At 38.7% G+C, this 27,536-nt stretch overlaps 1 protein-coding gene across 1 annotated transcript; it reads right to left on the minus strand.

The window, feature by feature from the left end:
* Positions 1 to 585: 585 nt before the first annotated feature.
* On the minus strand, positions 586 to 21,609 carry PACRGL (parkin coregulated like; the record flags this gene model as incomplete). The annotated part of the gene is given in 12 exon segments (XM_079534145.1): positions 586 to 642; positions 2,708 to 2,788; positions 3,752 to 3,859; positions 4,620 to 4,754; positions 10,423 to 10,513; positions 11,502 to 11,569; positions 13,339 to 13,492; positions 16,267 to 16,288; positions 16,291 to 16,351; positions 16,354 to 16,569; positions 21,062 to 21,179; positions 21,548 to 21,609. Coding segments are annotated over 12 exon segments (1,173 nt in total).
* Between the last annotated feature and the right edge of the window lie 5,927 nt (positions 21,610 to 27,536).

A 27,536-nucleotide genomic window follows, 5' to 3' on the forward strand; every position in this document is an offset into this window, starting at 1 on the left:
CTGACAACAATGTGCTGGGCAGACCCTGATCAAGTTCCCTGTTTGCTACGTGTATGGTATGTTCATCTTCATACCTTCAAAAGCTGACTCTCAGAATGTCTAGGTGGGCTCTTACAATTCTGTGTCTAATCCACTAAGTCCTGGTGAACCAGAACAGCATCCACGTGTGCCTGTGGCACAGAATAAGTTAAATGTTTCAAAAGCGTATGTAATTTAACACAAAGTTAATTGCCATTTAAGTAATTGAAGCCAAATTATTTTATGTTCCACAAATATACACAACATATTATTCAGATCTATTAATGGAAATTGTAATTTATAACAAAATATAAATTTATATTTACTCTGCTTTTGAAATAATAGCCAGTGTCTTTGTAAGCACAATGCATACATAAATAGCAGCCAACAGAGAATTAATAGAGTCGTTCATAATCATATATTCACAAACTTATGGGACTTTCCCCACTCTGCATTATACTGAAAAAGAACGGTGATTAATTTAAGAGAATATAACATACCACAAAGTGATGTTCACAGGCAGTTTATCTTCAGACTTGAACTCACAAATCACTATGGATTTTTTGTTCAGGGGAATACAGAACAATAGGTTGGAATTTTAGATTTGATGATAGTCACCGTTGCCTGGTGATGAAAATATAATGCATTTAAACAAAGTAAGGTGCACTAGCACTACATTTGAGAGTATTCACATCATGTCTATAAACTGTATAATTCAAAACTTTTAGTTGTCTTTACTGCTATGAAACAAAATGGTAGAAAATCAAAATGCATTATTTACGAAGAAATTTACTTTCAAAAGAGTTGAAAATAGTAGACTGAAAAAAACAGCAGCATTGTGATAACTAACGAAGAAGAGTGATATTCTGGAAGAGGTTTCCAATAAAAGTACTGATCATATACATTGTAACTCATTTTTCTAATAGCTGATAGATTCATTAGCTGTACTATGTAATGTCATTGACTACGATCACAACTTAGGTGCTTCTTTCCAGCTTTTTTGTCTTTTTCTCTCTAAGAATTTTTAAAAACGTGCAGAAAGACCACACAGTAATCTGATTGGCAACAATAAATTACTGGACAGAGATAATAATTAGAGGTGGCTTAACAATTTATTGGATTAGCTCTATTATCTAGACTTAAATTCTCAGAGCATCAAAACGAAGTGCAGTTTTCCTCCTCTTATGTCACTGAACACAAATCAGGAACTTTCACGCTGGTCTGTGATGATCATACAGTCTGCAGTATGAACACTCCTATCGCCCTTAAATGAATATGAGTATCCCTAAAAAAGAGCAGCTTTTTTTTTTTTTTTTTACAGTTGCTTATTAAGAAAAAAAAGGCTCAGAAATGGTAAGACCTACATTTAGGGTCCTTACCCTCCACATTATTTCTGTTCTTTATCAATAGTCACTCAATATCATACATGCAACTGCTCGTGGGGTCATTAGAACAAATAATTTCAATTCTAGATGAACATTCAAGCCAATGTTTTCTCACTTTTTCTTCTCTCCTTCTCAATGAACAATGAATTGTGAAAAAAAAAAGTTTTGAACAGAGTGTTTAACAGTATAATACTTTTCTATACTTTACTATTTAAGTTTTTGATTTTTTTTAAATGTGTAGCAACTGAGGATCTTAACCTCTGAGTTAATCAAGATGGGCTAAAATGTGAGCATCTGATTTTCTTAGTAAGTGACCTAAGTACTAAGCTATTAGGGAATGGTCAGGCATCATCAATAACAGCAAATTGTTTCTTTTAGCAAGGGCTAAGAGTGCTGAGGAAAGCACTTGGGCTCAGAAAAAGGAACATATAGCCTTCATCCCGGGTGCACTGAAGGAAGGCAAATATTTAGCCTGAGTCAGGTGTCAAAAGGGGCCAGGAGCAATTTGCATTTAACATTTGGTGAATACATGGATCACTCTTCACGGGTATCTACCCTACTCTATGGTCTGTTCAAGAAGCCCTTATGCTTAACTCAGTGTGAAAATCTACTTCATAAATGCTGCGGTGCCTAATTTGGACTAAGGATTCATATAAAGCATCCTGGATATTAACCCACGCCACACCCATTCTAAACCCTGGAAAAAGACTTTCCAGAAAAGTGAAGAATTCAAAAAGAAAGAACAGAGAGTGACTTATTTAACTACTAAGGATGCATAAACTTCCCACCAAGAAGAATAAAATCTTCCAAGCAAATAACATTGGTAGGGATCCACATGGATGGATGCTGGCTCCGCAAAAGGGTTTTTCGAATGTGGATTGATGCACTGTTTGAGTACGGCCATTCAGTTTCTGATGTAGCTATCAGTCCCCTGGAATATTTTACTGAAACACTCTCCTGTGTTTCCTGCTCTGAGATTAAAATAATGATGAAGACAAATAAAAGAGAGAAATAAAAAATGGGAAACAACAGACGCTAACCAGCGGAACATGCTTCATGCAGTGTAGACTTAAGGTCATTTCTATCATCACTTAATACCTCAAAAGGACTGAAACAACTGTGTTTACAGTGGACTAGAATTGCCACAGTTTTTTTAAAAAAATCCTTTTTTATACAATATTAAAAGCTGTGATGTTAAAATAAGTACTTCTCTGAACTGGGTTATTAATCTGATAGCCAGGAAGTTGTCTTGGCAAAGATGCATTCAAGTGTACAGTTTACACAGTACTGTCTGGTCAACTCACCTTTCCACCATATTGCTCCAACTTTTGTAAAGCAACAGTGATTTTTTCTCTAAATTTCTTATCCATTAATCTCCTGGAAAGCTATTGGAAAAGTAAAACAAAGAGGTCTGTAACCCATTCATTTTCTTTGGGAAATGAGAGCCAAAAGAAACATTATTTTAAAACTTGCAGCTGATGTCAAAGTATGGATCTCAGTCAAGGCAGAAGGAGTGAAACGTAAACTGTTGAGCTTTCTTTGAATTGAAGTTTCTCATCCATTAGCCAAACAGTTTAAAATTTTTTCTTTTAGCAAACAAATTTGGAAGAGGAATCAATACAAAAATCATTCTTGAAGTGCTATCCACATGAAAAGTTAACATGTTTTTCATGTGTACCAAAAGGGATTTACTATAGTGAAAATACTCTAAAAAAATATTGCAGATTCTCTCTTTCTTTTAATTTGCTGTAAAAATTCTGTTTGGAAGAAAGATACGTTAAACCATGTCTGTCTGATAGAGGAGGCAAGTCTACAGAGGAAGTCTACAAAAGGATTCAGTATAAAAATACATTCCCCAATTCAACTTGACGTTTACTGAATAAAACTTCCATGTGCAGAATTGCCATCTGAAAGAAGTAGAAATATGCTCCTGTGATAATTTATTGGCACTTTTACAGATTTTTGAAAACGTTCACATTTGAAGTGCAAAACTCACTTAGCAATAAACATAAATATTGTTTCAAAACATAGCATCTATTTCACCTCAGGCTCAAAAAGTTGAATCTGTTTTTAAACAGGAAACAATTCAATTATTAATTGATATTAATGATGAAATATTAATTCAATAATTAAAATCTCAACATTAACAACAGGTTTTGCACAGTTAGAACTTTTGAAGTCACTAGACTCTTAAAGAATGATGGACTTGCACAGAGAAATATATGAACTAATGCATTTAAAAGAACTTCTGAGTCCTCCAGTGTTATCGATGCAAATATTACAGTAAACATCTCAACAAAAGTACGCCGAAAATACATATAATCTCTTATTACAACATTAAAACTTACATTTGTAAGCAGATGCTTAAGATGGTCGTTAAGAGATGGGCCAACAACAGCACTCAGTTGAACTAAAGCATCTAATCCCCTTTCAAATACTTCATCATCTGAATGGGCCTTTGAGGGAAGGAAAACAAATCCTGTCCAATATTCAGACAAGTGCACAAACTCTTCAAAAACACAATCTCTATTTTATGATTGCATTTTTGTTATTGTACTTTTAATAAACTAAAACTACTGGAAAGCCACTTATTTTTATGATGTTATAAACAGTGCAGAAATATAATACAACTGAATATTGTCTAGATTTAATAATTAAATGCAGAGTTTGTTTTTTTTTGTAGAAAGTAGAAAACGAAAGCCTCCGCAATTTGTCTGCGAAATTATTGCACGTAATTAAAAAAAACAAAAAAGGAAGCTGCTAATTTATGCTTGATATGCAAATAAATACATTCTACAAGCAAAACTATATCTAATATTTCAATTTAGAAATGTATCTTACGTACAGCACTGCACAGCTTATTAGGAAGAACTTCTTAAAAATGTGGATATATCAAAATTGGGAACCAACATTTCAGTTGAAAATGTAACAAACTGAGAATAATTCTTAATTAATTCATAATAATAATCTTTGTTAGAGAAACACAGGAACCAGTGACTTTCTGGCTCAATGAATTTAGCCCTGCCAACTACAGCTTTGTCATCTGCCAGCAACCATCACGCACTTACCTACTTCTATAGTGCTTTGTCATCTCTACTGCTCCCATTATCAAATTAATAACGACTGGAAGAACAGACAAAAATAATTCTTCTAATTAAAAAAAAATAAAATAAAAAAAGCATCTATGAGAATCTCTGCAAGAAGAATAAGACATACCAATGCAGCCTTTAACACAGGAACTAGACGAGGCAACAGGGGAATGGCTTTTTCAGTAGCACCTTCAGCCAGAAGTAATTCTTTAAAACCCTCCTTTGAAACAAATGTATAGGGATGCTTTGTCTCTCTCAGACCCTGGTGCAAATGTAAAACATATTCTCTTAAAAGATATTCTTTTAAACAAAACATCATTTTAAAAATTCCACATAATGGAAGGACAGTGTTTAGATTCTCCTACATCAATTCAAAACATAAAATACACTAACTCCACCATGTGGATCCACTGAGTACAACTGTGATCACAAAATACTCATTTTTCTTTTGAAACAGTGAATATTAAAACCTACGTTATGAATGTTGATATTTTAATCACTATTTGTGCTTCACTATTAATTCATCATTTTAATCTACCTACCCAGAGGAATTTTTCATCAAGGCCATCAACAAAAGATTAGGTTATATTTGTAAATAACTTCCATACCATGAGGGAAAATTAAATAGAAGGTAAACTATAGAAGGAAAGATAGCACCCCCAGCAATTGCAAAAACTGGTGAATGGTACAAATATTCATGATGACCTAAACAGCAGAACTCAAAGATTAAAGTTGTATGGTGGAAGTCTCTCTTCTTTCCTTTACAGGAGCTGCAAGCTACTTTAGGTATTGACAGCTTGTTTAATCTTTCAAAGGAATTGAATGCTCTGGAGGTATTCAAGGCCCGGCTGGATGTGGCACTGGGCAGCCTGGTCTACTGACTGGCAATCCTACCCATGGCAGGGGCTTTGAGACTAGATGATCTTTGAGGTTCTTTTCAACACAGGCCATTCTAGGATTCTATGAAAATAAAAGCCCGCTCTACAGAACGCACTATATTCAACTTCTATTAAGACTCCAGAAACATATTTGGCTATAAATGATGCTGATGAAATATAGGAGTGTGAACATTATAAACAGTGTTTATTTTCTTTAACTTATTTAAAGAATCCTATTTTCACTGTATTAATTCAATCTATTAGCAAGGGCACTATTAATTTAAGAGGTGGGTTTTATACACCCAAAATATAATCAGTTGTTTATACAAGAACCTCCAAACTCACAAATGAATCAAAGTATTTTGTTCAATGCAGTCTTGTATGTGGACAATAGCTCAATCATAGAATCACAGAATCATAGAATCGCAATGACCTCTAAGATCATCTAGTCCAACCGTCTCCTCAACACCATTGCCACCACAAGCACTGAACCATATCACGCAGCACGTCAGCCAGACGCCTCTTGAACACTGCCAGGGACGGCGACTCCACCACCTCTCTGGGCAGCCATTCCAGTGCCTGACCACTCTCTGAGAGAAAAAAGTTCTTCCTTATGTCTAATCTAAACCTCCTCTGATACAACTTGTGGCCATTACCCTGTGTCCTGTTCGTTGCCTGGGGGAAGAGGCCAAATCCCTCTTCACCACAACCTCCCTTCAGGAGGTTATAGAGTGCAATGAGGTCTCCCCTGAGTCTCCTCTTCTCCAGACTGAACAATCCCAGCTCCCTCAGCCACTCTTCGTAAGACTTGTGCTCCAGACCCCTCACCAGTTTCGTTGCCCTGATTAGGTACAACTACCTAGCTCTTCCAAAATGCTTTGACTAAAGAATTAGAAGTGGCAGTATTCTTGACTGTCTTCATTAGAAAGACAGTCTTTCTGGGTTGAAAGGGACCTCAAGGATCATCAACACACACAAGATCTTCATGTTGCTCTTCCATATATATAGAAATTTTGGCTAGTTCAGCTGGTTTTGAAATTTTATTTGCAATTTAAACAAATTATATTGTAAAATGGAATGGTTCCTTTTTTTCATAGCACACTAAAGGCAACCTTCACTAAGGACGTGAAGTAGTTATCTAGCTCCACTTCCTTAAGGGCTAGAAAGTGCCTTGTAGTTTTTGTACCCCTGTACCTCAGGGAAAGGAAATCCCTATGGATTTATGGTCAGTATTTAGATTTCTTAAAAATAATAATCACATAGTTGAAGTTGGTGGATAACCTTCAGAACAAGTATTCATTTTTACTCTTATCTGAGCAAGAAATACTTACCTATAAACTGACATTTTAGAACACTTCCCTTCCTTGTCCTAAGTGCCAGTGTACAGCTTAACAAGGAATATATAATGAATATTAAATCACTGCTGCAACTAAGTAACTGTCAGTAAATCATCAGACCCCTAATAACACCCTAGCTGAACTTTCCACCTGTAAGAAAGTCTGACTAATTCCGTGACTCTCAAGTATGAATCTAAAAGTGCAAACACATCCAGCTCAACTTAAAGGGTTAACTCATGTAACAGATAAAAAATCTAGCTTTTTGATGAGCACAGAGCTTCAAAAAAGCCACTGCTTTATACTGCTGAATACAAACTAGTACTCACAACACACATATACAAAATAATATAGCAGTACCTATATACTATAGTATACTATTAACATAAAGTCCTAAAGAATTAGCATTTATATTATATGGAAATTATATGGAACCTGCTATCCAGCAGGTTCTCACTTCTGTGAAGAGCCATCTCCAAGAGCTATTTGAAGCCTGAGTAGCAAGCATGAGTGTACAGTTGTGACAGTTCTATGCCGAACTATGCTGATGATTTAAGAAGCACAATATAGGTAACTATAAAAAATAAGATCAACAAAAGGTTTAAAACTGATTATCTATCGCACTGTCAATGATAATCTATAGTACACTGAATATGCTTCAGATTTAGATGCAATCTCCTGCGATTAGCCTCTGAGCTTTTACACTTAGATACTATGCTATATTAAAGTTTATGTTTCTAGCCTTTAATAATGTTGAGAAAGTTTCAATAATGTTAAATGTGCCCATATTTCTTCCCAAATCCATATGTAGACGAAACAAAGTCAGTCCAAATAGCTCAGAATGTTTGAAGGAGAAGGTAAGTCCAAAATCTCTCAGTAAATATATTAAAAGGCCTGTTCTGAAAGAAATATCTCCTATCTTATTATGCTGACCCACAATGTCAGAGGTGGATGTTGATGGTAAGGCAGTAGAAACTGGACCTTCCCAGTAAGCTAATATTCCCTTACACTTTTTTGACGCTTGACAGATGGCAACAGATGGGGCAGAGCCACTGCTGTGATGGCACGGGGCAGAGACTGGCCACAGTGCAAGCTGTGCTGAGCCACATGGGGCCCAAGAGTTGGAGATGTGTGTCTTAAGTGATTCTTAGAAGACCCAAAGTGACTCTAGCTACACTTAATAGCATGCGTCAAACATTCACTCTGTGTTAACATTAAATATAACATTAGAGGAAAAGAAGACAGAGCCACACTATTTTCAGTGTACACAGGTACCCAGTGCCAGGGTAAGAGGCAATAGGCAGAAACTGGAACAGAAGAGGTTCTATTTGAAAACCAGTAGAGGCACTTCACTGTACTGATGATGCAACACTGGAACAACTTGCTCTCAGTGCCCCTGCTTGAGCAGCAGTTGGACAGATAGATCCATTAGTCCCCTCCCACCTCAAACATTCTGCGATTGTGTGATAACAGGAGGTAAAAGCATCTTGGAAGAGACAACCTTACTGCCTGAGCCAGAAAAGCATCTACATAAAGCTGTTGGAATGTGATGAGGAAGATGGTTTAGGTAATACTACAGCACAAGCATAAAAACAATTTTGATTTCCATTTCTTCATAGGTTTCTGATGAAAGAAATCATAACAGTGTCATCCATTCTTAATATTTAAAACACTGCTTTTCTTTGCATTTATCTTTACATAAGCTAGGGTTATAGACAACTCAATGAAAGAAGGAAATATCAAAGCATTCCTCCTCTTCAGGTGTTAACAGTTCTTAAAATGCTGTAACTGAAATGCATATTAGAATCATAGAATCACCCAGGTTGGAAAAGACCTGCAAGATCACCCAGTCCAATCATCCACCTATCACCACTAGTTCTCACTAAACCACGTCCCTCAGTACAACATCTAAACATACCTTTAACACCTCCACCACCAGTGACTCCACCACCTCCCTGGTGGAACCCCACTCCAGCACCTGACCACTCTTTAGAAAAAGCAGTACATCCTTGTCCAGCCTGAATCCTCCTGGCGCAACTTGAGGCCATTCCCTCTAGTCCCATCACTAGCATCTAGTTCCACAACACTTGACTCTGGTGACTCCAAGAAAAAGGATACATCTGTTGCTGAAGCACATTGCAGCATGTGGTCAAAAGAGGAAAAACCATCCTTCAATGACCTACACAAACAAGCAAAACTCTCTGGAGTACAATATAGTACAGAGGAATGTCTGTGGACTACAGTGGTCAGAAAGGAACAACTGCATTTTATCTCTTCTATCTAAGTAAAAAGGACTTTTAAGCAAAAGTTACTGTAAGTAGGTCTGTACCTCTTTCACGTAAAGAATTTTTTTTTACCCCCCCCCCTCGTATTTAGTGGTAGAAAAACAGTGAAACATTTGCAGTGAAAAAAGAGCACAGAAACCCACCAGCTGTCTTTTCAGTGACCAGAAAACAAGTAAGAGAAAAATCTAACATAGCTCCACTGGTTTTAAATTACTCTTCATAGTACCCACAATAGATTTCAGTTGATGCTTGGAGGTGGGCCCTTCTTTTTACACAGCGAACGCTGTCATGACCTCCAATTAAGTAGAAACAGCCTATGACAGCTCAGCCGTTTTATGCATACAGATCACTGCAAAGTCACACAAAAGACAACAATGTATTTTGACTGAAAGTGAACTGGAATTCAGCTAAACTGACAACTGAACTGTGAATTTCAATGCTTCCAAAAGATACAAGACAAAGAATCAACAGCTCTCCTGTGTGCTTTCTAGCATATCTACTCTTTCTTAGTCCCAAGCAAATCCAGACAGTGAATTTAGTCCTATGTAGATATGGTGACTATTCGATTGGTCTTATCTACAAGAGTCATGTTTTCACAGTCCCCGGATGACTTTTTTGGACATCCAGACTAATGTATGTGAAAGGTATGTACTGGAAAAACATATGATCAAAAAAAGAAGAACACTTTGTGTGTGTTTGAGAGAACTGAAATCCTACTTTTTTTCTCCACAGAGTGTCCACATCTCAGATAAATGCTTAGGTCAGAAAGGAATGGGCTTGCTTTTACTTTCTTATTTAACTTTGTGTTTGAAATTAGGTTTGGAGACTGACAGTACCTTAGTTCCTCCCAGAATTATTTTAATTAAATCATGAAGAAGTAGACTGGCATTATTTAGCTTTTAGGAACACGTAGCTCTGAGACATTTTTACACAACCCTTGTTGTCGCCTTTGTTTTGGCGACCCTGACTGAAGTTCCCTTGTGAAAGTGTTCTGACAGCCCTGGTAAGTTTTGCGCACTTTTCATGACACCAATATGGTGAGCGGCAAAATGGCCTTTGTTGCAAGGAGCACACCCTTCTTAAAGCTTTTCCCATGCCTTAGGGCTACTACAGTTATCTCTGACCAATGGACATGTGGCATGTCTTGTTTCCTCCTTATTTGGTCTAACCTGTTCTTCTCTCTTATCTTCAAGACATTTGTTGCCATGGTTTCCCAAGGACTAAGGGGCCCCTGTGGATCCTGGCGACTGCCACAGCCCATTCAGTTGACTACACCTTGTTTCAAAGAATAAATCATAAATCATGAAGTCCAACTACAATAATAGTTAAATAACAGAAGCTGATGTAAAAATGTAGCTGAGTACATTCACATAACATTTCAGCACTACATGGAATAAATACTGTATGCTTATTTTCCCAAGAAGACAGTTTACCTCTGCTAGAGTTACAAGAAGAGGATCAAAAGAAACTGTTTCAAGAGGGCACTCCCAGTGCAGTCTGTGCTTTACTGATCCATGCATTAACCTATGTAAAGAATTAAAGTTGAAACAAATTAACATATAATAATACACAATTTATTTCTAACACTACTCATATTGAAATATTGCCATTAGTTTTTTAAGACTATTACGCCATTGTATACACAACCTCAACATGTACTGCCCTCCGTAATGAAATGTGTAAGAGCACCTAGAAGTGCAATTATTGCAGTTTTCAAGATGGCAGTTTTCAGAATTCTAATCCCTACCACAAAGAAATCAGAAAATAAAAGTTATAAGAATTATAGACAGATCTCATACAGACACAGAAGATGCTCCCTTTGTAAAGCTACTCATTTTAATAGCTGTCAATAAACATTTCCCTCAAATACTAACTGATAAGAAAAAAACAGCTGAAACTGAAAGAAAATTATACTGGAATTCTTCAGTTGATCCTGTATAAATGAATTATTTAACACATGTATATATACATATATATATATATATATATATATATATGTAGTGCTCATGATTAATAAGTAATTATTAATTTAACTAATTCTGCATCCACTTGACAAAAGACTAGAGAAAAGTGCTTATTATGTATGTGAATATGTAATAGAAAAGGGAATTCAAAATACCATAAAACACTTACATGTAGTTTTGTTAATATCCAGTATTGCTGAAAATTACAGAGTTGCAATAAACAAGATGTTCCCATATTACTTACTGCAGACAAAAAGACTGCAAAATGTTTGCTTAATAAAATGGCACTAATTTTATTATCTTTGTTATTAGCAAAAGCACCTTTATATGAAGAAATCAGCATCTTTCATGAAAGAGTTTTAACACTGCACAAAAAAGAACAAAAAGAAGCCATTATCAAACATATGGAAAATTGCTTCTTTCTTTGAAGAGAAATTAAACTGCCTAAATAAAAGAGTATAAAGCTGTGAATAGATGTTTATCAATCTGTGTAATTCTACCTAAGCCTAACACATATAATAAAAAGGAAGCAAACAGAACTAAAATACCTGCATGGAATGCCACCTTTAGCATACGTAGCAGCAAACGCAGAAGGTGTTCTAGAAGGAGCAGCAAACTGCAAGGACACAAAAAAAGAAGAGAAAAAAGTGTTATTTGTTTATAAGTTTGAATATGTTAAAACTGCAAATTATTGAGAAGGGAGCTTTGTTGTATGATTGTAAAAATAAATTGAAAAAAATCTGCAGATACAGGACGGAAAACACACATTTGGTACATTTATCAAAAAAAGGGCTTTACAGAATTGTCTTCAGAGAAAGTTGTAAAAGTGAACTAATAATGTAGAATTCATGCTTTCCTGATGCAGTGCTCCCATTTTTCTATTTTGTCGTGAAAATCTTAAGACTGAAATCTTATGAGTTCTCTCTTAACAGATTAAGGACATCTCACTTTCCCAATGGTCACTATATGCAGGTATCATGGCTAGGATAATTTTCTCTGTAGAGGGTGGTATGACTAAGTGCTTTGGATTTTTGATGAAAATATACTGATGATAGCACACTGATGCTTTACTTGTTGCATGGCAGTGTTTACAAAGAGCCATAGACTTCAGCCTCTTACCCTGCCCTGCTAAGCAAGTTGCTGGGGGTGCACAAGAAGGGGACATGGCCACAATAGTTGACTTCAAACTGCTCAAAAGAACATCCTGTACCATATGGTGTCATGCTTGGCAATAAAAGCTGGGGTAAAGAAGGAGGGGACTTTGGAATGCTGGTGTTTGTCTTCTCAAGAAATCATTATGCGTAATGAGCTCTGCATCCCTGGAAGTGGCTGAGGATCTGCCTGCTGATGCTTTGGGAAGCAGCAAATGAATTTCTTGTTTTTCTTTGATTGCACACATAGCTTTTGTTTTACCTAATAAACAGTCTTTACAAGTTTACAAGAACTCACAAGTTCTTGCACTTTTACCCTCTACAATTCCTTCACCCATCCCACTTGGGAAGAGTGAGCAGCTGTGTGCTTACTCAACAACAGCAGCTAACTTGCAGGAGGTTGTTTTGCTCCAACTCTAGCCTGATCTGAGTATACATGAAATTTGCAAGTTGGCAAGATGCAGAAAAACAAACATTGAGCCGGATGGCATATGGGCACTGAAAATCAGTGGGAGCTTAGTGTGAGGAAAGCCTACACAAAGTTTTTGTGCTTTTTTTTCAATCATATACATGGTTCTTATCAGGTTGAAATATGACATAATTTATTAGCTCAATGCTACATTCAAGATTAAACAACTTGTCACAAACTATATAGCATGAAATACCAGGAAATCTTAATTTCTGTCTCTCTAGTGTTTGAAGCTACACCAACACTAATAAAATTCTGCACACAATTTGACTTTTCACTAACAATTAATTTGTTAGAGTACACAAGATCTAGATGATCTTCAAGATACTACCAGAGTCTTTGTTTCATTGCAAAACATGGTATGGGTTATCAAAGCCATAACTCTGATCTGTTCCCCTAAAGGACCAGGTGCCAAAATTTACAACTATATATAAAAAAAAAAAAAACAAACAATAGAAAACCTCATTAACTCTTGGTCCTAAATCATGTTTAGGTACATAGAAAGAAAAAAAAAGTTGCCACTAAAGCTATAGTTGTATCAGAACTTCTTTTTAAAATGAAGTAATAAACATGTTATTACTCAAACATTTCAGCATGTGATTTAGGTTGTAATTTAAGCAATGTATGATTAATAACAAAATTTTAGTTTAAATTATCAATATTGGACCAGAAGAATTATCTGCATGTATATCTTCAAGTATGGAATTTTTTTTCCAACAAAATAATGATTTTAAATAAAACAAAAGACCCACCACCCATACATACTGGATCAATAGTTTTGGGATTCAGCTTGTCACTGGGCTTTGGCTGTGGCTTAACCGCAGGTTCTGGAGAAGATGGCAAAGGAGAGGAGGTCTTGCTTTTCTGTGCTGCAGCCTTTGCTTTTATCTGGGTGCCTGATGACATGTTTAGAACATTGCTACCTAGAATAGAAAAAGATTAAAAACATAGAATTGCATTCCTACGTGACAGGATATCAAGGGTTACAATCTCCAGGTCAAAAGACTGACATTAACAATGAAGAAAATCTGAATAAAGGAATCCTTATTCTTCTTTATCTCCTAATCCTGTGCTGCTCTCCTTCACTTTGCTAACATTTTCAGAATATGGCCTGCCTTTGGCAACAGATCTTTTAAAAAGGCCACAATTAGGCAATGAAGTCTCTTTAGAACACACAAAAAACATACATGGGATCTTTAAAGGTCAGATAGTCCAATACCCCTACAGTGAAAGACAATCTACAGCTAGATTAGATGCTCAGAACCTGGTCCAGCCTTATCTTGAATGTCTCCAGGGACAGGGCATCCACCACATCGCTGGGCAGCCTGTTCCAGTGCCTCATCGCCCTTACCGTAAAAAAAATTCTTCCTTATATTCAATCTAAATCTACCCTCTTCTAGCTGGTAACCATTTCGACAGGCTAGAGCCACTAGCTGAGCCTGGGTGAACCTGATGAGGTTCAACACGGCAAAGTGCAGAGTTTTGCACTTGGGCCAGAGGAATCCCAGGCATCCATACAGACTGGAAGGAGCAGTCCTTGAGAGCAGCCCTGCAGAGAAGGACCTGGGGGTCTTGATAGATGAAAAACTTAACATGAGCCAGCATTGTGCCCTTGCGGCTCGGAAGGCAAATGCTATCCTGGGCTCCATCAAAAGAAGGGTGGCCAGCAGGGACAGGGAGGTGATTGTCCCCCTCTATTCTGCTCTTGGGAGGCCCCATCTGGAGTACTGTGTCCAGGTCTGGAGCCCCCAGCACAAAAAAGACAGAGAGCTGTTGGAGAGGGTCCAGAGGAGGGCCACAAAGATGATCAGGGGACTGGAGCACCTCCCCTATGAAGACAGGCTGAGAGAGCTGGGCTTGTTCAGCCTGGAGAAAAGAAGGCTGCGGGGTGACCTCATTGCAGCCTTTCAATATCTAAAGGGAGCCTACAAAAAGGAGAGGAATCAACTCTTTGAAAGGGTTGATAACTGCAGGACAAGGGGAAATGGTTATAAGTTGAGGGAGGAGAAATTTAGGTTGGATGTCAGGGGGAAATTTTTTACAGAGAGAGTGGTGAGGTACTGAAATAGGCTGCCTAGAGAGGTTGTGGATGCCCCATCCCTGGAGGTGTTCAAGGGCAGATTGGATGGGGCCCTGAGCAGCCTGAGCAGTATTAAATTGGGAGGTTCATGGCCCTGCATGTGGCAGGGGGGTTACAGATTCATAATCCTTGAGGTCCCTTCCAACCCTGGCCATTCTGTGTGCAATTCTGTGTGATTTCCTGTATCATATCACAACAGATCCTGCTCAAGAGTCCATCCCCTTCTTTCTTACAGCTCCTCTGTAGATACAGAAAGGCTACTGTCAGGTCACCAAGGAACCTTCTCTTCTCCAGACTGAACAGCCCCCAGTCTCTCAGCCAGTCCTCATAGGAGAGGTGTTCCATCCCTTGGAGCATTTTTATTACCCTCCTCTGGACGTGCTTGAACAGTTCCACATCTCTCCTGTACTGAGGGACTCCACATTTGGACACAATACTGCAGGTGAGTCCTCACCAGCACAGAGCAGATGGGCAGGATTACCCATGCTGCTTTTGATGCAGCTCAGGATATGGTTGGCTTTCTGGACAGCACATTGCTGGCTCGTGTCCAGCTTTACATCCACCAGTACCTCCAAGTTCCTTTTAGCAGAACTGCGCTCAATCCTTGTATTAGCAGTAGGGGTTGCCACAACCCAGGTGCAAAGCCTTGCACTCAGATTTGTTGAACCACATGTTCAGAAGCATCCAGACTCTCTCCACTTCCAAGAAGCAATTAAGATATGTGCAGAGCAATTATAATACTCTTTTAAGTAACAACAATTCTAGATGCATTTCAAGTCACTGCTCACACCATCACAGAAAATGCAATAAAAAAATAAGCGACAACTGGCAGATATTTTGGGACAAAAGTAAAGATGGGAGTTAGGAAAGTGATGAAGGATATGTACAAACCAAGTGCACAGCTATTGCCAAAGGTGTGATACCGAGGTTAATCGTCCTGCTGGCAGAGGACTAGGCTCCCCAGTACAAAAAAGACGGGGACCTCTTGGAAAGAATCCAGTGGAGGGCCACAAAAACGGTGAAGGGCCTGGAGCATCTACCCTATGAAGAAAGGCTGAGTGAACTGGGTCTATTTAGCGTTGAGAAAAGACGACTGAGAGGGGATCTAATCCAGATTTATAAATATCTGAGGTGTGGGAGCCATAGTGGTGAGGCCAGTCTCTTTTCAGCAGTACGTGGAGACAGGACAAAGGGAAACGGACATAAACTGCATAAGTATAGGAAGTTCCACACAAATGTGCGCAAGAACTTCTTTATGGTGAGGGTGACGGAGCACTGGAACAGGATGCCCAGGGGGGCTGTGGAGTCTCCTTCTCTGGAGATATTCAAGACTCATCTGGATGCCTACCTGTGCGACCTCGTGTAGGGAACCTGCTTTGGCAGGAGGGGTTGGTCTCAATGATCTCTAGAGGTCCCTTTCAACCCCTACAATTCTGTGATTCTGTGACAGACTTCACACAAATGACAGGAATCCATAAATAGAAACAAGGCAAAAGCACATTTGAAAGACCGTCTTTCAAAAGAGAAAAAAAGGAGGCCTGGGTTTGGTTTCTGGAAGCCACGTACAAAAGACAGACTGGCAATAAGCAGTGTGTAAAGGCGAAGCTGCTCACTTACCCCGCTGTGTGAGCCCTCTCCGGAGCGCAGCTGAGGCAGAGAAAGGGAGCAGCAGCAATTCCTCGTTTTCCGCGATCCCCCCGTCGCCCGGCCCGGCCCACCCGTGACCCGGCGGCGGGCAGCCCCACGCGCGGCCACGCTTCCTGCCGGTTGCCGGGGAAACTACGGGGCGCCGGGAGCCCAACATTCCTCGGCAGGCCGAGCCCGGGGCGGGCGGAGCATGCGCGGTGGAAGGGCGTGCGCCGGGTCCTCCTCCGGCTGGAGCGGAGGGCGGGGTGTGCGGCTGAGGCGTGAGGGTGCTGCAGGAGAGGTGATGGTCGTCTGGTCGTCCTCCGTCACCTCAGTGCTAATATCTGCCACTAGCCTGCCTTTCCCCCGTTGCAGCCCAGCTGTGTCCAGCCCAAGCCTTCCCCTTGGCTTCCATCAGTAGTCTCACTGAATCAAGTGGACTGTGAAGATATAAATAAAAATATGCTGATATTACTTGCCATGTTCTCTTTGCAGTCATTTCTGTTTCAATTATAAGTACAGAAAATACTTTTTTTTTTTTTTTTAATTAGCCCACTCTAACTATACTGAGTTTGTGTCATAAGTACAGTATTTATTCATATAAAAACACATCTGCATGTAGCAAATGACCTTTTGAGTAACAGGATACATTTTTGTCTTCTGCGAACCCAGTAAATCATCAGAATGCGTTTTTGCCTTCCTTGAGAAAAGTGTTTATTCTTTCATGCACTCAGCAGTAAATCTCCAAGCAAGACGTTTTTCTGGTTTGCTTAAATTGTGTGGGATACAATCTTTCCAGAATCACATATTCTTTTTCACTTTATAGCAAGGAACTGAATGACTTCACTAATGGATAAGATAGGCTGTTCTCTTGATTTTCCACAAAAACAGGAAAATGCACTGATGGAGTTGAAAACAGTTGTCAGCTGCTTTTTTTGAAAACTACCATCAGCCTTAGATTTTGGCCAATGTTGGCATTTCATACTTATTTTTATCCGGCATAGATAGTTTGTATCTGCCAGTAATTGGAAGTTGTGAGGACATTTGCAGAGTTCAGATGGGGCTACCTAATTTAATGCCTTTTTATCAGTGTAAAGTGGAAATGCAAAAGAAAAAATGTTAAAATTAATGCTAGAGAAACTGAGAAGGGAAGAGATTTCTGCTTTATATATAAATCAGTTAACTAGCAGAAATTACAGTACTTTCGCAGAAGTTTTTGTTGTTCCACAGTACTAAAGGCAATAGAAGAATTGGTGTCCTTCTATTAATAAATGTTATAAGCTGGCAAAGACCTCTGAACAATACAGTATTTTTAAAGCATTATGGTATAGTTCTTTGAAAATGACCTTAAAAACACAGATCAGTGTGCTCGTCTCCATAATGATGAAAAAGAACTGATTTTCTGCATGATGTTTATTTTTGGCTCAGTTATTATAGTATCATTTCCGTCATGTATCTGATGTAGTAGCTGTTGTGAGTACAGAATAAACTACAGCTACGCTAAGTGATGGAAAAAAGTAGTACTATAATTCCTAAGTCAGTAGGAGGTATGAACTGCTGTGTTGTCTGAAGCAAAATACCACTGATCAGCTCTGTGGAGTCAGCAACTCCCACTGAGTTCCTGGAGGCATAGAAACTACTGGGTTATAGAAGAACAAGTAAGACTCAGTTTCTGTTCAAGAGCAGAGATTTACTTAGCGTTCAGTCAGTTTCCTGGAAAATGAAAAATAGGGGAGCGTTACAGTACATCGGTATTTACAGTGTAACAGGGATTGCTGCCATACTTTAGACATAGAATATACAGTCTTCATTCCTCTTTGGGGAAATGATGCATCAAATCAAGGACTGAGAGACACCAGTCTGGATGCCTGACAGAGGTGTCCCTCAGGGGGGTCACAGTTCATCTCTTGAGCTGGGGAAAATCCTCACATCATCTTAGCTGGCTCTAAAGAAGTTGCCTTCATGCAAATCTTCAGGCATAAGGTCACCAAATATGGGTCAAAATGTCTTTGTTTATGAGAAAATACTTCTCATTGTCTCATACTGTCTCATTTTTATTAGTTGTTATAGAAACCAGGCTGTAAAATTTTAAATATATTTGGGGAATGGACAATTTAGAAGGAAAAAAAATATACTTTAACAGCAAAACATTAAGATATCATAATAAAAAATATAGCAAATTATTTTAGTATTTTTCTCCATCACAATGGAGAACACAACACTTTGTAGTGTTAAATATGGTGTAATAATCTGCTCTTACTGTTGTATACATACATAACGTTAGCTCCAATTGCTATTATTTTCTCCATTATGTATTTTTTATTTTGTTTGATTTAACTGTCATAAACCTTCCATACTGATCAAAATAAGCAAAAGAAAAAAAAACCACAAATAATGATTTTTTAGTCACTAAAGGAAATGCAGTCACTTAGATGCATGTAGTATTCAGGAAAGCATATAAAAATCTGTGTTTGTTTTTTTTTTTTTTATAATGATTTGTTTGCTAAATTTTGCTAAATACAAGAAAGGGTTTACCTTAAAGTCTTTAAGATTGTTTCATCTTTCTATGTAAGTATGAATTTAGTAATATATGAATTTATACATTTTCATTTGAAAAATATTTTAGAAATTTCTAAGCCAAGTGCCATTTTAGCCTGAGTTGAGGACTAATAACTCTTACAACCTACTAAGAATGATGAAAGTAACAAAAACTTGTTTCCTTGACTCAGCATATTTGCTAATTCTTGTTAATTCTCCAATAATTCTTAAAAGTTAGAGATTCTCATTGACTCCTCAGAAAGTGCACAGTCTATGTTGTTGCATTCTCCAGAAATGTTTTCCTTAGATATTGTTCAAATACCTTCCCCAGAGTTTTTCTCCTTACTTTGCCACTCTATTTGCTTTATAAAGAGGAGTTATTATACAGCGTTTGGAAATAAATGTGAGCTACAGAGCAGACTGTAGACACCTTGTTGTAGATTTTGGGATTCTTCTACAAAGGTTTAGATGCTGGATTCCAAGCACTGGAACAGGCTCCCTGGGGAGGTGGTTGAGTCACCATCCCTGGATGTGTTTAAAATCCATTTGGATGTGGTGTTCAGGGACACGATTTAGCAGAGTTGTTAGTTAGGGTAGTACGGTTAGGTCATGTTGGACTCGATGATCTTTAAGGTCTTTTCCACTCTGAGTGATTCTATGATTCTATGAGTCTTTGCTCAAGCAACTTTCCTAGACAAATATTAAGTATACTGTATCAGATGATTGGGTCAGTGTCTATCAAAAGTTGATGGACCTTATATCCTCAGTGAAAACTGGTGTGAAAGAGAGACATTTCAGTTGAAGAATTTCAGATAACTATCCATAGATGCTTACATTCTGCTTTAATACATCAGAAGTGACTAGATTGCCTATTATTAAGTGCTAAATTGCTGGGAGGATGCTGGATTAGGAGATGTAAAACTCAGAGGCAAACTCCCAAGAAGCAGATAGTCCCACTGGAATATTTGCATTTCTTGATGTTGTAGAGTAACAAAAATATGTGTATAACAGACAAATTTAGGGACTGAATGAGACTCTATGGATATCATTAATACACAGGTCTGTACCACTAGCCTGCTGTTTTTCTTGAGCTAAGGTGCAAAGCTGTGTGAAGTTAAGAAGTTGTGTGGGCAATATTGCTTCACTTCATTATTTATTCAAATGCTTAAAGCACCTGTAAAATGGTTTGGTTATACAGCCTTTGCAGTCACCCACATATGGCACCAGTGTTTTTCTTCTCCCATGGTAAGCTAGTACTATCAGGAGCCAAAGAAGGCCAGTTACACTGACCAATCAGTAAATTACATGTCCTGAGAAATGAAATTAGGTTTAAAAAGAGACATATCAGGAAGTATGGGGTTTTTTTTTGTTTGTTTGTTTGTTTTTTGCCAATTCTTTTAAATACTCCTATTGAGACCATTGATATTAAAGTTACATTTACAGGCAGTACAAATTGCTCCAGAAGGACAATACATTCCTTTGCCATCTTTCAGATCATTTCTATCTCTGTTTCTTGCAATCACAGCTACTTATGTAAGAGTACTTTGTTTAATTATGCATAGAGAATCATTCCTATTAGTTTAGTCCAAAGAGTTAGGAAGCTGTATTTGTTTGAGTAACTGTATGTAAGTCACAGTTTTATGATGCTTACTTTTCTGCCTCTGTGCTTTTCATCAGAATCTCCTTCCCTAAGTTAAGTTTCAGGAGTCCTTACCACAGAGTGTGAATGCTTAAACAGCTAAGAATGAGATTCACAGAAGGTACAAAAGTTGAGTAGGCAGTGGTCTGCACAAAGTCCTGGAAAATGTAAAGAAGAAAGTTGTGATTTTAGAGAAAGTTAGGGGCAGTTGGGAATGAATTTATATCTGTGTCTTCTTTTATGGAACTCAGTGCTCAGAGTGTCCAAAGCTAAAGAAAAAAATCAGAGGTAGTAGCAGCCAGGAATTAGAGGGCTCACTGTGTTATGGAAAAATCACTGTGTTATTATTATTCATGGGGCAGTGTTCTTTAAATCTTGCAGACAGACGTGTACAGCCTTTACCTGTGCTCACCAAATGTTGAACTATATTAACTATTTGAAAATCAAAACTGCTAACTTTCTGAGGCAGGATACATGCAGTTTAAAATATGCTTTGGAAATAGTCAAGCAAATGGTGAAAAGTTGCAGCTGATTCTTATAGAGTGGTGCAGCGAGAGCTGTTTGGCATGTTTTCTCAGGGTTACGCAGGGAAAGAGAAGCGATACGCAGGCATACCGTGCAGTTTTGTATTTCTCCACTTGGTGGCAATCATTCCCTGTCTTTCCTTGCCGCTTCTGCCCTTTGAGGAAGCGGCTGCTCTGCATTGTTCTGTAGCCTCTCTCACTTTGGAGAGACAAACAAGGCAAAAGTCAAAATATCAAAGGTTGAAAAATAGAAGAGTTTGTTAAGTGGAAATGGAAGTTTTTCATAGTTCAGTTGTCAGAGAAATTGCGTTCTTTGTTAGGAAACGTTTTACCAGCTCTTTCCCTCTGTAGGTCAAGGATCTGTAGTGATATATAAAGTATTGAACGAGAACAGTTTTGCTGAACCTTATAGCCCTTCACAGGATGAGGCAAATAATAATAACAATGAAAAATATCCTTCACAAATTCACAAATCATCATGAGAGTATCTCTACTTCTGCTTTTGTGTGTGTGTTCCAGCTACAGAAGTACATGCAGTCTGGACTCCTTGATCTGAAGAAAACATACTGGGCAGAATTGTTGCTCTGACTAGCCAAAAATGTGTCTGCAGAAGCTATATAGTTGGACATAGCGCTATCTTTCATAACTAGCAGACGTTTCAGCTTTTCTTCTAAGTCCACAAAATTCTCGTTTCTCTGTCAGACATAAGAGAGAGCTGCACTGAGAACATCAGGCTGTGCTCTGAGGCACACACAGCTTGGATGTGCTGCAGCACAAAAGCATTTAACATCTCCCACATAGCAGGCACAGCTGGCACTTGAGATAACAAGTCCAAGGATGGTAGGAAGAGTTCTTTTTTTTTTTTTTTTTTTTTTTTTTTTATGATATAGAGACAGTTTGAAAGGCAGACTTATGGTCCATAGCACACAGTTCAATTTGGTGGCTGAAAATTAGTGACAGCCTAGGAGTGTTGTGATGGCGGCAAGGATGGGAGTTGTGGTAACAGTCGTGATTAAATGATGCAGTAATATAGAGAACAAAAAATGGTAACGACAGTAATAGTTTTCATCTCTCTCTCTCTCTCTCTCTCTCTTCCCCCCCCCCCCCCCAGAAAGTGTTGATGAAACAACCACAGCCTCTCTGTCCCTTCCCGCACAGGAATGACACTGGGGGAGCAGTGCATTTTCACTTGCTGTACTGGGTGTTGGAGTAGGAAGAATTAAAACCTTTTCTAGGGAGTCTTCCCTCTGGAGAGCTACATAAAGGTAATGAGAAAGGCTACATGAGTAGGTGATTGAGTGCACCAAAGAGGAACCACCAGCAGAGCACAGCAAAGGCTTAAAGTTCAGATGTTTAGACTTCCTCACCATGGATTATAGTTCCTATAATTCAGACATCATTTCATTTATTTGCATTTCTAACATCTGATCTGAGAGGAGACTTGAAAAGAGAAATGACGAGTTATGACCAACAGAAAGAATTTTATTGGTATGAGTGCTGGACCAGATCAAAGATTGATCAAAGATATCATGATGTCTTGTGATTGAGTCCCATCTTGAGCAATCAGAAAGGGTATGTAGGGACTACTAATTGAACAAGAGCAACTGTTCTTAATGTTTCCCATAAGTATTCTGCCATCCTTTCAGCTTTTTGACACTCGGGGACATTCTGAGGCAGGAGTGATTCTGTATATTCAGTAATCTTCAGAGGATTTCTCTTCTGTGACATTTGGTCTCCTGTTCAACCCCAGGGGACTTTTATATTTCATTGTGGCAGGGAGTCTCTCATCCCTACTTTTTCCTCTATTGGTTGTGAACTTTCTACTTGCTAGCTTTGTTTCTTACCAAATAGTTCTTCTCAGGCTCCTTCAAGATTGCAGCAAGAATATACCAAGCTTATGTCATCTCACAGTTATTTTTCAGATTATGAAAAGTATGGTGCCATTTCCCAGAATCCTAATACCATCTCTATCCCTAAAATCACAAACTTTTTGTGTTACAACTTGTCTAAATGTTCTGTAAAATTACGATTTGTTTAAATACAGCTTTCTTAACCACTAATGCAAAGCACTTCAGTCTGTATGTAGTGCTTTATAACTGTTGTGTAGTTCATAGTATATATAGAAATTTCACTACACACAAAAGACCCTGAGACTTTTTTCTTGTGTCTTCCTTCCTTTCCTGTTTCTTCTCTTCATTTACAAAGTTTCAATTCAGAACATTGAAAATGGAACCATAAGCATCATTTCCCACTGAAAGTGCTAGTAAAATATATTCTCATGTCCTGCACTAGGATTACATTCTGTGTGCCTGTCCATTTTATTTAGTATATACATCCTGAATGCACTTCTAAAATGATCATGCAAGTTATAATGTCAAAATTAGTCTTGCACACTGTTGCAATGATAACTTCCACAAATGATTACTTAGTGCTATTATTCATGTGAAAAGGGAAGCAATCAATGGGGGTTGAATAGAAGTAAATACACACCGGTGTCCTTACACAGTCACAAAAGGACTGTGTCTAATGGGATAGGTTTTGTGCATTCACTAAGAACTGAAGAAAAGTTTGAGGGGGAAGGTTAGCTTGCCAGTTCTTTCTTTTTTTTTTTTTTTTTTTTGCTTTTTTTTGGGGGGGGGGAAGGGGAGGTGTTTTTACTTATTCTTACTAGCCATGTTCTTATTTGAATAATTATTTCAATGCTCTGTGGCTGTTGCTGAGTACTAATTGTCTGTCAAGTGTGAGGAGTGCTGTATGAGTGTTTTTTCATTGCTTTAATTATTTCTTTGATTCTAAATAAATAATAGCAATATTATTTATTGGATCCACCCAAGGGTGCTGAGAAAGCTGGCAGAAGTGATTGCCAAGCTGCTTTCCATCGTCTATCAGTGTTCCTGGTCAGCCAGAGAGGTTCCAGAGGATTGAAGGTTTGCCAGCGTGACTCCCATTACATGAAGGGCTGTGAGGAGGATCCAGGGAACTGCAGGCCTGTCTGCCTGACCTCAGTGCCTGGAAAGATTATGGAGTGAGATCACATGGCATGTGCAGGACAACTGGGGGATAAGGCTTGTCCAACATGGGCTCATTAAAGGCAGGTTCTGCTTGACCAACCTGATCTCCTCCTATGATCAAATGATCAAGTGACCCACCTGCCAGATGAGGGAAAGGCTTGGACAGATACACACTTTGCTGGGTAAAGAACTGTCTGCATGGCCAGCCCCAGAGAGTGGTGGTAAATGTAGTTAAATCCAGAGGGATCTGGACAGGCTGGATCACTGAGCTGAGCCCAATGGGCCAACAAGTGCTGGGTTCTGCATGTTGGCCACAACAACCCCAGGCAATGCTACAGGCTTGGGGCAGAGTGGCTGGAAAACTAAGTAGAAGAAATGAACAACCTAGAGGTGTTCATCAGTGCTCAACTAAACATGAGCAGTAGAGTGCTCAAGTAGTCAAGAAGGTCAATGGCATCCTGGCTTGTATTCAAAATAGTGCTGCCAGCAGGAGCAGGGAAGTGATTATCCTGTACTCAGCACTCATGAAGGCCTCACCTTGAGTACTCTGTTCAGTTTTGAGCCCCTCACTACAAGACAGACATTGTAGCTTCTGGGGCGTCTGGGGTTGGTGAGGGGTCTGGAGTGTGGTCTTATGGGGAGCAGCTGAGGGAACTGGCACTATTTAGCCTGGAGAAGAGGAGGCTTAGGGGAGACCTTATAGCTCTCTACAACTTCCCAAAAGGAGGTTCTGGTGAGGTAGGGATCAGCCTTTTCTCCTATGTAAGTAGAGATAGGATGAGAGGGAATGGCCTCAAGTTGCATCAGAGGAGATGCAGGTTAGATATTAGGAAAAATTTCTTCTCTAAAAAAGTGGTCAGGCACTGGAATGGTTTGCCCAGGGAGATGCTTGAGGCACCATCCTTAGAGGTGTTCAAGAAACATTTATACATTGTACAGAGGGACATAGTTTAGTGGGGAAATATTGGTGGTAGGTGAATGGTTGGACTGGATGGTCTTCTCAACTTTATTGATTGTATGATTCCATGATTCTATTTACAACACCTTTTTCCACTAAAGTGCGAATTTTCATTCAAATGATTTTATGATATGGCTTAGAAGTCATGGCAATAACATTACAGTAGTAGTTGGGAACTTGTTTAATAGTGTATTTTATTTCTTAAGTTGAGGAAGGAAAAAGGAATGATCATTTAAACATATTCTTTGTTTTCTATTGTTTAACTGGTCTTTTATTTACAGCATTTCACATCTCAGCCATGAATATTCTGGGCTTTTTAGTACTCTTGGTTTCAGGATCTTCCCAAGAAAAAAAAAAAAAGGTGAGTCTACTGCTTTGACAAGCTCAAAATATTTTATTGTTGAGACTGATCTCTTTACCTAAATCCTAAACATATCCTGAAATTCCAGTTTTGCTGTGTATGTATGTTATTACTTCTGTCAGTTTTACTGGTGCAAATAAAAGTTTCTGAAGAATTTCTGGGCCACTGAGTAGAGTAAATCCTAGGAACAGAGTCTGGAGAATCAGCTGTGCCATGAGAGCCTGCAAAATGAAGTATGGAGAAGGTACCCTTGCAGTGCTGCTTCCAATGCCCATTGTGATCCAGAAGCACGGGGCCGAGCCTGTGTGGAGCAGGGCTTGGTATTAATGAGCCCTATAGGCTGCCTGCTGCTCAACGTTGCACTGCAGGACCTCAAATGATGGGGAAAAGGCTGTCAAGAAAAGTGCATGGCTCCTCACAGGTATTAAGAAGGCCATGAGAGTTCATTAGTTCTCCTCAAGTTCTGACTAGGTTTATTAACTCCACAGTGCTCTGGTTCCTGCTGTGGTGGCTGCAGGTAGTAGAAATCCTCTCTGCAATCTGAAAGCTCAGTAATTTTTTTAGTAAGAGAAAATTCTTGTTTTTGTAAAACCCTGAGATATTCCAGACTTAAAATCACATTATTTAGTGATGAGGGTTTCCCAAATTAGTTCCAGCTAAGCTGATAGGACTACACAGCATAATCTGACTCCTTTCAGAGAGATTTGTGCTTGTCCCTGAAGAGGTATATCTGTACTATATAGCTCTGACTCAGCACCATTTCTCAGTTGGGCTTAGTTTGTGAGTCTGTGGATAATGCCATGCCTATTTCCCAAGGTGGTTGGTAGATGCAGAAGCAAAAACATGGTATGTGAAGATACCATATCAGTAACTGTAGTCTGAAGGGTTCACCAAGCTGAAAAAGCCCAAAGTTCAAATGTCTGCGCATGTGCATTCTCGTTGTGTAGGTGGCTGCGGAATTCTTATGAAAAGTAGAAGCACCATATAGTAAAGGTGATAATCAAATCCTCAGTGGCAATCTGTTGATAACAACACACTACAAACATATTGGATCCACTGAAGATGCAGAAAAACAAAATAGGAAGTATCAATTCCAATGGGTCTCTTCAAAGCACTGTTAAGCACTGAAGCAGAACCATTTGGAGAATACTAATTTGGAGAATGGAATTGAGAAAAGAATTGTGAAAAGTGCTCAGACTGGAAGTCTGACTGTAAAATTTTGCATGAGAACAAAAGCTTCCATGACTAGAGGAAAACAAAAAGAGAAGAACTTTAGGCTATAGAAGAAAAAGCTCAAGACAATATTGACCACAAATCTTTGGATCTACCTCTCTACTACAAAATAGTTTACAATCATAAGACTGAACTTGATCAGCCTGAAAAATGGCATATGACAATTTGAACTGAAGTAATTGTTTCTGCACGGTGGAATACAATAAAGCTGATTCTGCCAGGCCCAGTTCAGTGCTTTTATGTGCCCTCAAGGCACTATTTATATTCCGATAAAGGGAATTGTGCATTGAAAATTATTTTATCCTTAAATCGCAACAATTCCCTGGTGTTGGAACTTAAAAAATTATAAAACAGTTAATTCAATGATGCTCTTCCCCAGAATGCCGAGTACTGTTCTTCCTCCCATCTCAAAGATATGCTACAGGATTAGGATTGTAGTTTTAGGATCTTTGTGAAGGAACAGGCTTTGTAGTCATGAAGGATCTTATATGAAAACAAAAGTAGAGTCTGTAAAGACTTATTCTTTGTATTTTTTGTAAATGTTGTGGTCCCTTCCAGATCAGTCAACTTATCCATCAATTTACAAAGAAATTTCCAAATGGACAAATCCCCAATTCTGCCAAAACTCCATTTGCTTGTTTATTTTTTTCTTAATTTGATTGCCAAGAGTTTGTGTTTGACTTGTTGCCATGAATAAAACCATTCCTCTTTCAACAATAGGCTCTACAGGAATGGTGTGGGAACGCTAATCCCATTACACAGCTCAGAAGTTCCCACTTGCAGTGACCCAGGAAAGGCAGCTTATCAGGCACTTAGCAGAGCTGTCAGCTGGTCAGCTCAAGAAGAGTTTTTGTCTTTGTGGAGCAGGCCAGGGGAGCAGTAGTAAGGGTTTGTTTGTTTGTTTTAAGTAAATAGAACAACAGGGAACTTCTACATCCTTGACCTGAAAGTCATGTTCATGTAAAAAGAGAACATTAACGGTAAAGCATGCTA

The sequence above is a fragment of the Tetrao urogallus genome, assembly GCF_951394365.1.
Source record: "Tetrao urogallus genome assembly, chromosome: 4".
Taxonomy (NCBI): domain Eukaryota; kingdom Metazoa; phylum Chordata; class Aves; order Galliformes; family Phasianidae; genus Tetrao; species Tetrao urogallus.